The 18,531-nt window shown below is 35.1% G+C and overlaps 1 protein-coding gene across 1 annotated transcript in view; it reads right to left on the reverse strand.

Moving 5' to 3' along the window:
* Nucleotides 1–18,531, reverse strand: part of KIF6 (kinesin family member 6) — a 148,607-nt gene that overhangs the window by 48,247 nt on the left and 81,829 nt on the right. Inside the window, exons 14-15 of the mRNA XM_056487306.1 lie at nt 7,938–8,040; nt 2,964–3,019 (exon numbers count right to left, since the gene is read on the reverse strand). Coding sequence (XP_056343281.1) covers nt 2,964–3,019; nt 7,938–8,040 — 159 coding nt within the window. The remainder of the gene's footprint in view (nt 1–2,963; nt 3,020–7,937; nt 8,041–18,531) is intronic.

The following is an 18,531-nucleotide window of genomic DNA, read 5'->3' on the forward strand; positions in this document are numbered from 1 at the left end:
GTGCATAGTTTTATACTATTAAGGGTAACTTAGAAATAATGGAAACTGATGTTGATGGGATCTGTTCTTGATTGTGCACAACAAGGCAGCCAGGAATGCTTAAGGAAACCAAAACAACAATAAAAGTAAATTAAAGATCTAGTTGCAGTCCACAGATGACTCTTATTTCTTGTACCACAGTTTAAGTAAAAAATTTGGCAGGTTAGTAAACTTACTTAGCATCTTTAATCATCTTCTGAGTATGATTGCTATGATGAAACAGACTTAACTGAAAAAAATGCATCAGGCTGTTAAACTGTATAGGGTAGTGTAATTGACTAAGCTGAACTGATACAAAATTTTAATACTTCTTAAGGGGTGCTTATAGGTAGAAACATAAACAAATATGTTCTAAACAAAGCTGGACAGAATGGAAGGACAGATTAATAAAATGTACTATTTGTATTAGCCAGGGTGCTAATTTTCAAATGCTGAAGGGTGTTACAGAGAAAGAATTGAAGAAAGGAATTTACGGTATGATCACTTTTAAGCCTCAGACATCAGTGTATAAAAACAATCCAAAAAGTAGTTGCATCTTAATAATCTGCGTTAATCAGGATATAGATAGTTATAAATGGATCCAACATGAATAGAACTTTTTGCTTATACAGTAGAACTAGAGTAAAAACTCAATGAAAATACTATTTGCCCATGTTGCTGCCAAAATAAAAAAAGAGAGAGTAAGGAAATCAATTTTTAATTTGAAAACGCTTTACTTGTAGCTACATTTATATACCAAAAAAAGATCAAAATATGCTTTGTGCAATTTTTCTTAGAACTGTGGAGGCATTTCTAGCTTGATTCTTAAAGGATATTTTCAACATTCATGTGGTCTACAACCTATTACAATTTCCTACAGGAGGCATGTAAGCATTGTCAAGTTCAGTGCAACACTACTGATTTGTTACATGGCTGCTTGCTTTGTTCAAGGAATCAGTTTGGTTTTTTAGTTTACATATGCTGTTGTTGTATTGCTTACGTTTCCCAGATATACTTCACTGTTTCACTCTTAACGCTGAAGAACTTAACCAAAAGCAAGTTCGAAACAGATGTTTTTAATTGCAGCTAAATCCATACTCTACTGCACTATAGCTATCAAAAGTTTTGCCTAATTTACTGAGGAAAAACCCACAGCAATTCAGTCCAAACCAAGGGATTCTTCTAGATTTTGCAGCAATCCATGGAAACAGAGTCTTGAGAGATGATGTCTACATTGCATTGTTACATTATTTCTGAGAGATTCAAATCTCAAGGGACTTAGAGATCACACAAGTCTTGTCCTAGTGTGACACTGCAAGTGGTCCCTTCAGGACTGGCCTGTGTCCCACTGCATCTTTTACTGTCTCCCATACACTCCAAACATTTGTTCTTCCCCAGGAAAAAGGTGCATCTAGGGTGGTTGCTAGGCTCCTAGGAGTGCTTCAAGGAGCACAGTTGCAATGCAGGACAATGTGGACTTCAAGATGGCAGCAGAGGAAAAAAGTCCCCCACAGTATGTTTAACTTGCTTTTCCAAGTTTGCCATAGTAAAAAGCCTACTTGGATGGAGTTAAAAGAGTTTACATAGAAACTGCAGGGACCCATAGATGCAAGGTAGATGTTGAAATTCTTCTTGCATGGGTCAATCTATGAGTATCCATGAACAGGTTCTGTACTGACATGTTCTGACCAGCCTGGCAGAGGCAAATTAATCTACTGAAAGAATACAGGTGAATTCCAGTCTCATGTCTTACAGAAATAACCAAATGTTCAGAAAACTTCTGCAGCAGGGCTCAGCACCTGATGTCTCTGCTTCTGGATCTATTCCAGAACATCAGTCATGCTGTGATTTGAGAGCACATTGCCAGCATGGCTGAGGCTTTCCCCATACCCAGCATAATTTAAGTATACTGCATAATATTTCTGAGGGACTTGTGGTGTACCAAAGGTGACTGGGAGGGGAATCTGGCAGTAATTATTGTTCATGACCACAGAGAATATAAGCATGGCTATGGTGTAAGTACAGAGCACTTGGCCCTGTGTTGTGAGATATTTTTCCTTTCCCAGAAGTCAACTGGTGCTCTAAGACATGAAGTGATGACAATAATTTCATTGTCCATATCTATTTTGGTGCCATCTGAAGAAAGAGGATATAGAAAATAAGATCAAGATCTACACCACTTGCCCTGGATGCCAGATTATTTTACAATCTGGTCCCTCACAGCCTGCATCTGGAAGGTTGAAGAGACATGGCTCACCTGCATGTGTGCAAGAACTTCAGGGACAGAAAAACACTGTTAAACATCTGACAGAAATTCTGGACAGCCTCCAGGTTTGGCATCAACAGAACTCTAAAATCAACTAGGAACATATCAAAGCCTGCTGGGAGGATCATATAAGAGCTGCCTTGGGGTTGAATATCATCTATGGGTGATTTTTGACATTGAGCAATCAGAAACTGCATACCAAACATATGCTGTTGGGGCCTTAAAGAAAAAAATGATGAAACTCCCTTCCAAACTGAGGCACTCCTGAAAATTGCCCTAATTCATCTGCAGAAAGTGTACAGTGGCAATCTTTTATCAGCAGTGACATAGATTTATGGATAAATACAATCCTTAATGATTGATTGATATGAAATTTTCAAATGATGGTTTTGGATCCTTTTATTCCAAAATAAAATTAAAAAAACCCATGCTAATATCTTAACTTCTCCTTTTGATAAATTTCAGATGAAGAAGAGAGCTGGCTTTCACATTACAGTATTTGAAATAATCAAAACTTGTACATAAAATTATTACTGCTGTCATCAGCTTACAGTTTACCTTATTGCTAGCCTTAGCAATGCATTGACTTTTTTCTTTTAGAGACTAGAATCTCCTCCCATATATTTGAATTCTGTGATTTCATCAGCTAAAAGGTAAAATGAAGTTAAAATGTACTCACTTATTTTGTTTCTCACTTCATTTAATTTCTCTCCAAGGCATTTAGCTTCATTAAACCTGTCAATGCAAGCATAATGATACAGAAGAATATACTAAATATACTAAAGAAAACTAGTTACAGAAGCTTATCACAATAAAATATAGAATTACTCAGTAATACTTTTCCATCTCTAAGTAGAACTAAGTGAAAACAATCTTCCATTAGGAGAGATTGTCAGGTCTAAGTGAAACCGTCTAGAAGTGTCTTGATCTCGACAAAGTAATTGAAGAAATTCACAAATTGTTCTTCTGTCTAACTCAGAAAAATATCAAAACAGAATAAACAAATATGGCTTCTCCCTAAAAGGTGGGATGTGAAAATTTCCCCCTTCCCAATTAACCCATTTCTTCATAAGACTGGAACCAGTTTGAATTTCAAGTGCCTATGTTGGTATCTGCTCACAAACATTTGCTTTCAAGCCTGAGTTCCACAAGGCTAAATGGCTGAAGCTGGAGGGTTCTTGAACACTTATTTTTCTGACATAAAAAAGGTTGGAGTCATTGAAGCTTCTGTTATGCTTTAGAAAAGCTTTTTCTACAGAGGTTAACCTAGAACCCTGAGCAGGCATTAAGGATTGCTTAAATATCAAAGGGAAGAAGCTCTGAAGTACCTTCTCCTTCTTTCTCTCAGGTCCCATAGTAAGTTCATCAATTACTTATTACTTACTAATCCCTGAGACAAATCTCATGTTGGCTATTGACTCTGATCCATGTTGACAGAGAGATTTATCTGAAAAAGTTGAAGCCAGCTATTTATGCAGCCTTTATTCATAGGTTACTGCCAATAGTTGAATAGGTCGTGCATCTGTTTTTCAGACACCATAGTTTATAAACCAGCACAGTTACATAAACTGAAATTTGGCATTAATTTATGACATTACAACAGATTTCATCTGTGACTATGAATCCTAGTTAAAAAAAGCAAGTCAGGTAAATACACAAGACTTGACTCTAATATTGAATGAGAAAAAGCTATTTCCAATACTTCTTTAATTTAGAAAAAGGTTGTCATTATCTAGCATTAAGGGGATATTGCTACAAATAGTGATGACGAACAATTATATTGTTAGCTGAAAAACTTCATGTATGTCTTACATGGAAACCATTCAACAGAAAGGCTGAAATTGCCAAATCATGGCTTCTATTACCTATAAGATAAATACTCCATGATGAAACTCCAGGGTGAATTTAGACACTAATTTTAGTGGAAAAAGCGTTTTTGGCAAAGAATTCACTCTTTGAATGCAAATGTCAGTAATTAAAATATAAACATATTGGAAAACAGATCTCTAATTCATTATGTAAACCAAGACAAACTCAGAGGCTGTCTAATGAGAAAGACATTCAGTGAATTAAATGAATATTCACTTGTTTTTAATTATTTGAAATTACAACAACAAGTGGCCCAAGTGAAACTCATCCTTTCCATGAAACTTGCCCATAGATACTGACAAAACAAGTTAGCTGTTAACCAGCTAAAAAACAGAAAGCAAGGAAAGAAGAAAATGGAAAAAAATAATGGAGAACAACAAAAAGGAAATCAGACCTACACCACATCGGTAAGCTCAGTAGAATTTTACTACTGGAAGTTCTGACTAAGATGGGATTTAGAAGCTTTGTGCAGTATGCAGTATTACATTGGAGTGGCCCAGCTGGAAAGATTGCTTGGTAGCATATTTCACCAGAAAATGGGATGCAGAGAAACAATCCTAAGAGAACATGATTGCATTAAGAAGTGGGATACTATTAAGTCCTCTGGAAGTCAAGTATAGAAAGCCCAAATTGCAGAAATCTGATTCTGCCTGGGTATAAACACAGGCTGGTTTCTTTGAACCAGGGAAACAGTTATTATTGTAAGCAAGAAAAATGAAAAAGAATGGCTATAAAACTGTAGAACATCACATTTTCTATCTTACAAAGGCACTTCCCATTGGCAACTTGAAGGCAAATTCAATCAATTTTGTTTCACTTGAATTATCTTTGACTATATCAGTTTTCCCACTTTTTAAATTCGGAGGTATTACTGAGTTACAGTGTAAGCTACTGCACCTGTGAAGAGCTCTGATGTAGCAGGTAAAAAGCTTTATTCAAAATCAGATTTTTTACTTTTATATACATATTTTTAACAAAAACATATGGTTTTCAGTATTTGATTTAATTAGCTGAGTGCTTTTGATCATTTTGATGCCAGTAGTTACAGAAAAAATGCATCTTTAATACATATTTTATATGTATGACTATGTATATGAAACTAAGTTTATGAGACTGTGAAAGTCTCTGCTCTTCATCCTGAGGCACTGGCTCCTCCTGTGTCTCTAAGTGGCTGTCCACCTGCCTGGAACCATAGATCCCCATGTCCTCTGTTATGTGAAGGGTCAGTGCCAGTTCAAGGCCTCTTGCCTCGGGCTCCTGCCAACCAGAGCTGGAAGTGCAGCTGCACACTGAGCTACCAGCACTAAATATATTCAACTGCACCCAGTTCTGGAGCACAGGAAAGACATGGAACTGTTAGAGTGGGTTCAGAGCAGGGCCTGAAAAACTATCAGAGGGCTGGAACACCTCTCTTAGGAAGACAGATTGAATTGAGTTGTTCAGCCTGGAGAAGAGAAGGGCTCAAAGTTGACCTTACTGCAGCATTTCAATATTTAAAGGGAGATTACAAAAAAGATGGGGACAAATGTTTTAGCAGGGGCTGTTGTGATAGGGGTAGTGCTTTTAAGCAGATTTAGATTAGATATAAGAGAGAAATTTTTTACAATGACAGTAGTAAAACACTGGAACAGATTACCCAGAGAAGTTGTGGATGCCCCATCCCCAGAAACATTCAAAGGCAATCATGACTTTGCTCTGAGCAACTTGATCTAGTTGAAGATGTCCTTGCTTACTGCAGCAGGGTTTGACTAGATGACTGTAAAAGATTCCTTCCAGCTTGGCCAATTCTCTGACTCTATGATAATTAGCAAGCCAAGAAAATCTATCCAAAATACCCAAAGGAAAAAATAAGACAGCTAAAAATAAGTAATTTGTGAACCAAACACTGTTTGTGGTATGACAGAAGTGGTTATGCAACTATAAACAAAATTATTAACAAGAGAAGCCTACATATAAAGGGAAGCTATGGTAACCTTTAAACATGTGGTGTCCACACTCCTCTTCCTGTGCAATTTGAACACTGGCTGGGTAACAAAACTTTTGTGTAACTAGTAGTTCAGAGGCTGCATTCCAAATTACAGACTGGATTTGATACAAATCCATTCTAATGAACTCGGTAAACTTGGAGCTATAAGCATCTTTGCTAAAAATGACTGCAAATGGCAGGGGAAACTGCTTTGTTCCAAAGTATCAAGATTCACATTACCACTGATTTCAGCAATCAGCTGATGCCTATTAGAGAGAGGTTACACAAGGCATTAGTATGAATCTCTCTGTCCTTTAAGGAAAGCAAATCTGTCATCAAACTTAGTAGATTCTGCTCATCTCTATTATATATTCTGAAACCAGAAGGAAATACTAGTTTGTTTCATAGTAATAACATACAGAAAAAAATATGGAAGAATTGTAATTAACTAGAGGAAGACCAGAGCATGACTCAGAAATGTATTGCTCTCATTATCATGCTGTAACTATTAAGTGCTCTGCTGAATAGGAACACCAGAAATGACTGCAGTGTAATCATTTATGCAGTGATGATGCAGTGATGTGGCAAGATCAGATAAATTGATCAGAAGAAAGGCATTGCTAAATATCCAGTTTACATGGATAAATGCTTACATACATCTAATACCTTAGCAATTTGTGTCCCTGTGGCTGAGGTATAGATCCGGGTAAAAAGTTAATCAGTTGAGAAAAGTGATAAATAGCAAGAACTTGAATAAGTCACAAGGATATGGAGATTATTTCCTGCCTCAATTTTAATGAAATAAATGAATATAAAACTTGGTGACCCTGAAAAAATGGCTTTCATGCCTATGAAGTAGAAAATTGTGTTAAAGAAAACAGAATAAAGCAGGAGAAACCTGGAGAAGGAGAAAACCTCAGGAAAAAAACTCCACAAAAACCAAACCAAACCAAACCAAACCACAACAATACCCCACAATTAAACAAACATCCCCCAACCAAACACAAAAAGCCAAACAAAATACCCCTAAGCAACTCTTAGGGGAAATGTTAGTTACAAACACAGATTGAGAGATTTGCTTTTGGCATCTGCAATCTCAATGTAGTGTGTTTCTTTTGCAGTAATAGGAGGGTTAACACTTGAAAAGGTGGCACTGAAGCAGTACTGTTATCCAGACAAAAAGTAGACAAGTGTTGGTGGTTTAATTTGTGAGGTTTAAAATCTGTATGAAAATTCGTGTTTTCAAGGTTTTGCCATTATCACTATTTTCACCAGACACACTAAGTGTTTTGCCAACATTAACAACAAATGTGGAGGAGGAAAGTATTAGTTCTGTTTGTGAATGCAAAACTGGCAAAGAGAAGCTAAAATGACTTGGCAAACAGGTTAGGGACACCAGACATGCATATGTTAAGTATCTCCTAGCTATTATCCAATTCAGTGCTGAAGCCAGTAAAGCATTTTTGACAATGGAAATTGAAATAATTGATTCAGTCCCATGGATTTTACTTCCCCCTAGATAATTCTTGATCATGAATGCCATTGCCACGTTGCTTCAACATGGCTGTGAAGATGAATAAAACCAGTGGAAATATGCACTAAGATTCCTCACGCTATTTTCATTTCTATCCAGACTTCCCTTCTATCACCGCTCAGTACTTTCTGAGTATGAAATCTCTTAAGTAAGAAAAGGTGAAGTGCCTGTAACGAGTCCTCAACAGAAGCCTGGGATGTCTGGTGTAAAATTACCTGTTCCTGCCCAGACTGTAATGAACTCTCAGATGTCTTCCCCCAGCTGTATTTTGCTGTGACACTCACCTCTGCTTCAGAAGCTGTTTGTTGTCCTCAATGGTTATACTGTCAGCATGGTCCCTCTTGAAAACTTCAAAAGCTTCCTGACGTCCAAGTGACATCTTTCCTCCTGCCCCAAAGTGGAAAAAAAAAAAAAAAAGATAAAAGAGAACTTCTTCAGAGTCATGAAAACATAGAGATTTTGCACTTATTTAAATCCTTTTCAGATGAATGCAGCAAGTCAGCCCAGCGGCCATAAAGCAAAGAGAAGACTAAGTCTGGTTTTCCACTGATTGAAAAGCATTTTTGACAAAAGATTTCTATTATCTGACAAATTACTTATGTTTCACATCACTTTTCTAAAGTCTGAATGCTTGAGGCATAAAATTCCTCAAGCCAATTTTGAATGTTCATAAGTAAAACTGAACTTTGAAAATTTAAAATATGTGAAATAGTCTTAAGTGCGAGCCAGAGGTATTTTCACAACAGCACAATGCAGTTTGCTTTTGTACTTCTTTCATCTGTTTCACATTGGGCCCTAAATATACCTCAAATATTTTCAATATTCTTGGAGGAAAAAGTCAGACTTCTTTAATTATGTATTAATAAATCTTTTCCGTACCCTTTTAGGTAAAGCAAGAATTTTACCTACAGAAATGGTCGGTGCCTTTTTGCATTTACAACATGGTGTTTATTTCCTTTTGTGCACCAGAATGTCAAGACTTATTTGGCCTTCAAACCTTTTAAAATCACTACAGAAAAATATTACAGTCTGTATTATTATCAGTTCTTAGTATGAAGTATGATGATCTATAGATCAAAGTAAGATACATTGTATCTGTATTATCATTAACAAAAAACAAAGGCTTAAGGAGAATGAGAGCTTATGCCAACATCTGTTTTATCACCAGTACATATATGCCAAAAAATAAGCAAGAAGAAAGGATGAGACTTGCACTTTAAAAATTAGAGGAATGAAGATAGTTCAGAAGCAGAGAGGGGCAAGATTCTAACTCTCAAACTTTGTGAAGATTGAAAAATAGCTCCACCTTTAATTCAACCTCCAAGTTGCAACTTAAACCTAAAGAATGATATTCCTTAAATTGGAATTTGATTATCTTTTGATTTTCCCCCTCTTGAGTCTTTCTTTTTTTCTTCCAGATAAAGATCCCCAAATCCATTTTGAACAAGAGCTATAAAACTCCCTAGGATTTCTGCTGTGCAAGTGTTTTCTCTATGTTTTATGCCAATAGACCAGCATTACCAGTACTACCCGCTTTGCAGTTTTTGTGTAAGGGTTTACTCCTTCTCCAGGTTTCCCCTGTTTCTTCTGCTTTCTTTAACACAATTTTCTCGTTTCATAGGCATGAAATACAAAGTTTTCAGGGTCAGCATCACCAAATCTTATATTCATTTCCATCAGTGAAGCTGAGGCAAAAAATAGGTAAAACATGACTAAACAGGCTGGGATGTGCAATACTGGGATGTTATCCCTTATTGGTCCATAAGCTGAATTTTAAAGCCATTCTAAATATTTTCTGGTGTACCTCATCATATGTATATCAGGATAAGTTCTCATTGACTGCAGCAGGATTTCTGTGATGTAAGATGCTGTTTACAGAGAAGGCTGGTAACAAAAGCTAGGGCTCAGGGTTCAATGATCGGTAAAAGTGTAAAAAGATTTCTTTAAAATATAGAGAAAATTTTGCCCCCTGTTTCAGTCAAAAGAATCAGCACATCTGTTACTAATTCAAAAATTTTGAGTTGAAAATAGAACCACCAGGAATGTTTGAATGGCAAAGCATGCAGAAATGCTCCACCCTTTTTGAATAGGAAAATCAAAGAAAGATACAGTGCACTATTTACTGTTGTGTGATCCAAAAGAGTAAGAGAATTCAGGAAAATATATTTTTCTGTGGTGATGACCTGAGAGTATAATATTCATGTTTCATGCTTGCCTTGAAGAAAAACAGGCAGCTTTGCAAGCAGAATTTTATAGCACATTCATCCCATCTCTAGCACTAATTTTAACATGCAGCCTGAATTGACCCCCTAGAATTGCTTTTGCTGCAGAAAAAGCTACAAGCTTTTTAAGTGCAGAAAGACTGGGAAAAAATGCATCATCAAGCCTAAGATAAACAATGACATGCCCTTACCCACACATAACATTGTAATGTAAAGTATTTAACTCTTCTGGCCGTGTGCTTTCTTTGAGAGTACAAGTAAGAAGAGTAAAGTAAGTCTGGAAAACAAAACTATTACAGTGATTATTGCTACTCCTTGGCATAAAAGCATCAACCAAAATTAAAGGTAACCTGATAATCATTTTCCAGCACTAGCTTGAAAAGGCATCAGATTTGTACAGCCAAACAAAACACACAAAAATAGATCCCCATAACACTTGGGAAGGGGACATTTTCTGGTTTATGCAGTTCATTTTAACAAAATACAGAAACATAAGAAGTCGTAAACAAACCCATTCTGAAAATGGTATAAAAGGAAAGAAACTTAGAAGGGCTCATTGATATTGTATTTCAGTATAATATGAGCATACAACAGCTACAGAATAATGTTGCAGCCTATGTGTAATGGCACAGACATTTATGAAGAAAATAAGAGAAGACAATCATGTTAATAACAGTAAAAGACTTCAAGAAACATTGAAAGCATGATGGAGAAGTTGTATTTTCATTCTGCTCAGTAATGAAGATTATTTATTTTCCATGGTTGATGTGCTATCTTCAATCCTTAAATAATCTGTAATTTCATAAAATAGCCTCACTTTCATTCAAATGATCTCCAAGTGCCATGGTGCATTAACATTATTGGCATGCTTTTTCTCCTGGGCTTAATTCTAAAAAATAAGATATTTGTTATTTTAAACCAATGTGTTATTGGATTCTATGTATTGTTATGTGTTATTGTAATTTATGTACAGCAATACATACATTATTAAAAACAAACAGAAAATGAAGAGAAGAAACCAATGATAAGGACAAAGTTTTGGCAGGGTAGTGGAATAGTTCAGCTAAAACTTCTAGAGAAAACAATTTCTTTCACTCTTAAAAAGCCAAAAAAATTCTCCTCTCCTTCTTAATTACCGTTGCATAGTGTTACAAAATAAATATTTGAAAAATCTTATCTAAGGAAGAACCATCATATCCTGCAGGATGAGAACCAGGAAACACATGTCAAGTCATTACAATATGACCTGGAATAGTCATTACCATAAAAATAACTCAGATCCTTGGAAAAAGCATAAAATATTCTTTCAATCAGATTCATGAAACCCCAGTTAACAGGATTGCATAAAAAAGATAAAATTTGTATCAGCCTAATTTTAATTATACCTTTCCTGTTAGATTGTGTAACTTGGCTTAAATACTAGAACACAAATATGGCCAACTCACACAATGTGAAGTTCACAGCAAACCTATCATCATTTATAGCAAATTCACATAGCTGAAATTTTTTGGTAAAATTCAGGTTCAATCCACATCATGAATTTGTATGTTTAGGAATGTTCTCATTGAAGTTTTCATTTCAGTCTGTTCTCTGACCCAGTGAACTCTCTCAGCTTTCACATTAAACAAAAAAATTTGGTTCAATAGGCTCTTCTGCTGCAATGTGCAAATTACAGCTGTCCCACTGAACTTGGGTAAGTCAGCAGGGTGGCAGTGATGTCTTCCAAGCTCTGAAATGGAGCAACAAGATCTGACATGGCCAAGAAATAGAAAGGCTACTTTAGTGTTGATAGTCGGCTAAACTCTCAAACCCAGTAATAATTCAAAATACAGTGAGCAAAAACATAATAAGGCTTTTGGATGCTGATTAGTTTTAAAGGTAAAAAATGACCAAGTGATTTAAGGACTCAGTTTGTATGCCTACAGTAGGTAGAAGCCTGCATATCAGCGAAGACTCTGGTAGATATTATGCATGCTATTCTATCACTCACTAATTTAGAGATTTTAAACATTTATTCTATACCCTTACATACACAAATACATTTACAGCCATCCTAAACGCCAAATGTTAATTTTCAAGAAATTTTAACTTTGAAGGAATGTGTAGGGTATAGGTAGCACTTAGTCTTCAACTGCCAATGGAGAAATTATTTCGCTGAATGCTATCTTTAAATTAAATAGTATGCACTGGATTATTCAAAGACTACATTCAGTAGTAGGAGCATAAAAGGGGATAAACACAGACCTTGTTTTGCTGTTAAAAGTGATCAAACACAGCTGTATATTTACACAACCATACTGATTTTTAAGTGTATCTAACATCAACAAATCCCATTGCAGCTTGTATTAGTGATGTAATTGTAAATACTGGACATTTTTAAAGCATATTATTTTAATGTTTTAAAATTTTTTTCTCCCGAACAAATTTTAAGACTGCTCAATCTAGCCACCTTCTGTTTTTTGGTTTGTTTGTTGTAAAAGGATAATTACACAGAGGGAGAAGATCTTACTAAAGTTTAATGCATGAAACCTACAGAAAAACATTACATTGGTATACAGTTAAGTCTGGAAAAATCTGCCAAACAATAGCATGAAATTGACATAATCTCTGTCTGAAAGCAGAACCACAGTGTCTCCTCACAACCCTGTAACCAGATTTTGGTCCTGGTATGAGAGCTCTGAGGGGGTTTCAGCAGCCCTCATGCCAGACGCTGCCAGTTTAACCCACAAAAAATTGGAAACAACTCTTCAGAAGAGAAGTATTAAGATTGCAAGTTGATCTGTTCTGAGGGAGGAACATTAAGACTGTTGACAAAAGCAAACTCTTGGGAATAACTGCTCAGATAATGCATTCTGATGAGAAAGGCATCTGTCCATGTATCTGCCCATGTATCTATTTTGCAGAAACTTCATTTTCAGAGTAAAAGACTTTGTCAGTCATTTGCTTTCCATTTTTACTAAGTGAGCTGTTAGACAAGAGTCTTCCACTGAAATCAATAGAAGCAAAGAGTCCCCTTGGCTCATGGAAAGCTTTCATTCAAGTGAGGGTAGTTTGAAGAAGTTCAGGATAGCAACTAGTGTGAATTGTGAGTCTTCACGTTTATGAGGACTGTCAGCCTGTTTGGGCTATTATGTGTTTCCACATATTATCAAATGGGAACAAAGGAACTCCAAAAACTTTCAAATGAAACTAAAGATCAATTACTTGGTAAGTCTTTGCAATAGAAATAAGGTATTAGATGTCATGTAAGCAAAATTCATTACATTGTTACCAAGACCCATGAAGATGTCATAGCCATCCGCTCAGAATGGAAAAATATGTAACAGAGCTCGCAATAATGAGTCAATAAAGAATAAATACTTAAAAATAGGCAAGCAAATGGCAAAACAATATACAACAAATACTTCCCCACTGCAAAGCTCAGCTAAATTTCCCATGAAAAGCATGTGTATTATATATGGCCACCTTAACTAGACTAGAATTCAAAAATGGGAAGACATAAGACAAAGTTGCTCACAGAACTCCTACAGTGTTGAGCAGTTTCTGGGGAAGTTAAAAGCCTTGAAGGAAAACCAGAATATTCACATGCAATGAACTAAATAAAACATGGGCATAAATTAATTTCTCTGTCTCTGGAGTGTCTTTGTTTATTTCAGGGGAGGAAGAGGGTAAAATGAACAATTTGTTGAAACTCTGAAAATGAGGAGCAATAAAGAAGAATCTTGTACAGGGGCATGTTGGACACAAATTAAAGACAAGCACTATTTCTAATGCTATTAATATCACTAAAAATGGGATTATTTTAAGATGATTGAAATAAAACAGAAAAAACCCAGATATTACATATATAATGTATATATATTACATATATACATTACAACATTACAATGTTGTAAAACATTGTAAAAGTCAATTTTTATAAAGTTCAACCGAAATGCTTCCAAAAAACCCAGCAAGCAACTACTTACAAGAATCTCATAAGGAGTAGATTAGTACATTAATTATATTCCTCTGCAGGAATAGTAAGGAAAATATTGAACTGTATTTCAAAACCAAAGGTTAAATGAAGTATAAACATAATTTTAAAGAAGATGAGATTTATTCTTTTAAGATTGTCTAAGACCACAGAACAACAAAACTCTAAATGGGATATGACAGCTGAATTCAACCACGCTGAATTTCTTCAGTTTCATTATTTGAAGAAATCTCAAGTAGCAGTGTTTTTAACACCTCTACTTTTGCAACAAAAGCCACTTGACTTTTAATGCCTAATGAAAGTCAGAAATGTGGTTTTAGGCTTCTTACTGAAATATGGTAAGTCTGACATCAGGTTGAATCTTAGAGTGATACCTACATCTAAAGATTTAAACTATTGAAACATCTCTCCCTCATTTTCCTCTTCTGGAAAATTAGTATTCCAGTTTGCCTCCCTGTCATATGTTGCACAATTTTAGAGAGCTGCAGGATAAAAGGAAGCTGTCAACTTTAAATATGGTCATGACCTCCACCTGGCAAAGCATATTTTCCTCAGCTAACAGGATCATTTTGGTCTGATTATGTTTCTATTTCTTACAGATTTCTCAGATGTAATTTGTTATATTTCTCAGGTATAATTTTTATTATAATTTCTCTGACTACATGGCATGGAATCAAGATACTCTAGAATACCTGCACTGGTATTGATGATTTACAGTGTGCCTACTTTTGTGTTGCCTAGTTTTGTTAGTATATTCTCTTTAAAAAGCCAGTGGGCACCAGAGGTATCAATGTCAAAGCTGGAGCATAGAGATGAGAATGCAGTTAGAGATTATATGGCATAACAAAAATGTTTGCAGATCTTGGCAGTGGGAAATAAAATAGTTGTGCTCTGACACAAATATTATTGGAGAAATATTTTACATTTCATGTATGACACCGTGTATGTTTCAAAAGAGAAAAAAAATTCATCTGCTATTGGCAACCATTTACTTCTCTAGAGCTGCCTGTGAGATCATATTCGATGTGTAATATACACACATATTGAAAGTCCTTAATTAGTAGGTACAAAGGGAAAGCATGAAATGAAGCATGGTAGGCTTGGCAGAAGCTCAGTGGGTGGATACGAAGGAAAAAATTAAGTCAAACCCACAAGAACTTTAGGAGAACCACCCAGTGGTGCTGCCACTTCTAAATAAATAAGATTCATTTCTGCATATGACAGAATCACAAATTTCAGATAACTTCTCATAAAACAGGATATATATGTCATACTGCATTTTGCAGTTTACATTAAACACCAGACATTACAAATAAACAAATATTTCCCTTGTTTTTTAGGAATCTAAAACTGTTCCCTTCAATGGTTGATGCAGTTGTAAAAGTTTTCACTAAATACAAGAAAGGGCCTATATTTATGCATTTGTGTCAACAATTAGGGTTGATTTTAAATGAAATTTAGATCATGAAGCTTAAGATAAGGATTTAAACTGAGTAATAGCAAATTAAATTAGTTTTGACATGCTTCATGTACTTGACATATTGCAGCAGCAACATTTGTCACTTCTGTTTTAGACCTGAAAAATGGCTTTTAGGCTCAAAAACTTTTCTGCCTTTTTCAACCAGACCAACATATTTATAAAAAACCAGAATAGTCTCAACAACCTTTGTCCAAGTTATGTTTTAGGCTGTTTTATGTGATAGATACAGTATTTAAATTCTCCTTTTGAATATATCTTAATTTTAGAAGAATTACTCTGAGTGGTGGAGAAGAATATTTTAAGAGCTCTACAAAATGACAACCTACATCAATGGAGTCATGACAGCTTGGACCAAATGCAAGTGAAGTTTTTTGTTAGGGACATCTGTAGACATCTGCATGTATTTTTGTTGCTGGAGAATCATTTCTACCACCAGGCTTGCCAGTAACACTATAAACCACAAAAGAGGCATATTTCATTTTCAGAACAATTTAGGAGAGGGAAAAGAACTTGTCATAAACATCAATTTGGTTTTGGAAACTTACTATACTTTTAATTTTATATTACATTTTAGCTTTTTCTTTATTAAGATACTGAGGTTTTCTGAAGTAGAAGCCTGTCTTTACTACATCTTTGGTAGAAAATTTCTGTAGTGGGTGCACCATTAATTAGTAACATCTTGAGACTATATTTTTCTTTTAATATTTCATGCTATAAAATACAGGAGTGCAGGGGCCACTTAATGAGAAATTGATCTTTTTTTTTTTTTTTTTTTTTTTTTTCCCTCCCAGCAGGAACACCAGCATTGAATGGGGTATGCTAAGGTAGAGCACTCAGAGAAGAAACCATGAGATAAACTTCCTGGTAAGCTATAAGTAATTTTAAAATTTACTATCTGTCTATATTCAAGATGAACAGCTTTATCACTTCCATCACTTAGATCTTTTGGAAGCTGAACATTAGGAATTAAGAAATAAGTAAAATTAATCTGTAAAAAACGAAATTTGATTATTCTCTGTTGAAGCTTTATTGGGGTTCCTCTCTGAGAATGGCATACAACAGGCTTCTGTGTTCAATGTCTAGATTTGAAAAAGTAATTAAGCATGTTATACCTCAGCAATGACCACAATAAATTTCAAGCACTCACCTACAGAAGAAGCATTTTATCCCTCTGTAGGAATTCTGTAACTGCGACATTACAGACTGCGTCAATGTGTATTAACTGTATTTTAAGTATACACACAAAATTGAGCCTTCAGAAGTTTCAACTTATCTCACAACTGAGGACTTCTAGGCACATGACAAGCTCCAGAAGTCCAGCAGACTTAAAATGAGAGTCCTAGGCCCAAAAATCAGCAGAAGTTTAGAGAACACTTGTGTAACTTGCATGCTCCTACTCTGACAAAATTCACTTTGGAATTAAGGACATTGTGCCTCTTGTGTTACACAAAGAGTGCATTTTAGTAACACAAAGTAAAGATGAGTGAATATAGAAAGAGAGCACTTATTGCCAGTCCAGTCACATTCATATATTAAATCTTTTATCTTTAGTGGTTTTGGAATAGCAGACAAAGCAGAAAAGGAGGAGATAGCAATGGGGCCTGAAAAATCAAACTGGCTAATTTCTCTCCTGAACTTTCACTTCTGCATTTCAAATTTTATCACACTGTTATTTTTACAAAACTCTCAGGTATCTTTAGGTAAAACTTCTCATTATTTTAGACTTTCTTCAGCTGTTAAATGTTTTTTACTCCTTTCAAGTACTTTTTTGACTGCATTTCATTTTGAATGGGGGAAAATATTTATCTTGAAGGACTGAATTGTAGAAGAAATATTAAATCTTTGCAGACTCTAGAAAAAAGAAAAACTATTCTGAATGCCATATACATCCTTTCTAAAAACAAGTTTTGCCAAACCCCTGCAGTAAGTATACTTCCCTTCTGAATCAGTGTTAACAGTCTAGAAGGCAGAATAGGTTTAAGTAAAGCTGCAATTTGCATTCTTTATAAAACATTTTTAGCAGAGGCATTCATCAAAATAATTTATTAAAACTGCAAATTAGAGCTATAGTTAAGTTAGTTTTACAAAAATCTTACTACTCACTAAAAGTTGGAAAAAGTAAAACAGATACGTCAGAATTTAAATCCATATTTCTGACAATAATGACAAATAGCATGCACATCACATTTTTATGAACAAAATTATGTAATACATCAGTAGTATTCACTTTCAATTTTCTAAGAATAAAACCTTCAGATTCCATGAGCAGGAATATAAATATTAACTTGAACATTCCTAATATATAATACTAAGTTTACTTAAATTCACATGGGTTTGAGCTCTAGTCATTAGAAGTTGTTTGCCTCTATGGAAGTATTAATAAATCAAAATGGAAAAGTAGTAGCTGTCCTTGTCACAAAAAAATATATGAACAGCTGATCAAATTTTTAGGATGTCATATTGCTTCTATAGCAAGACCTATTGAAATACAGCTGAAAACTGTTAAAAGGAAAGTTTAATTTCCATCCCTAGAATATTCATTCTGTAGAGAAAACTAAAGAATGAGTTATCTTCCCTGTATACTGAATGGAAGTACTGCTTTTATTAACAAAAATTTAACTGACAACAAACCCAGCTTGACATCTAGGCCCTTGTGAGGTGACCCTTTTTTCTGGTTATAAATTAATGAGACATTAATTATTGCTACTGAATATCTGCTTTCATGCTTCTAAGTTTCTAATGTGACAACAGAGTTCCTATCCTCTGATTGCATCCACTGGTATCCCTCTTCAGTTATTTTAGGTATGACAGTACTTCTGCTCTGGCAATTTCACCACAAAGGAGGTTAAAATTGTCATTGTAAAATCACAGAGCAACTGCAAAAGGTTAAGTATGCGGATGTATTTTTTCTTAGGGTGGATATATACTAAAGTGAATACTCAAAACATGTAACTTGCTATTTCAGTGCAGTGCAAAAAAAAAAACAACACCTAAATGCACATTTGAGTGAAGGAGGATGGAAGAAAGTTGGGCTAAAGTGTTATCAGTCAATGAAAGTTAGTATAGCACTACTCAATCCTATTTATTAACTAAAATCCTCTAAAACCTTGTATGTGGTAAATTTGGGACTTATGTATGACCAAATGGTAAAAGCAATAACCTTACTTCTCTTATCAAGACTAAAAGTAGTAAGTGGTAAT

Source organism: Oenanthe melanoleuca, chromosome 3 (genome assembly GCF_029582105.1).
Source record: "Oenanthe melanoleuca isolate GR-GAL-2019-014 chromosome 3, OMel1.0, whole genome shotgun sequence".
NCBI classification, from domain to species: Eukaryota; Metazoa; Chordata; class Aves; order Passeriformes; family Muscicapidae; genus Oenanthe; species Oenanthe melanoleuca.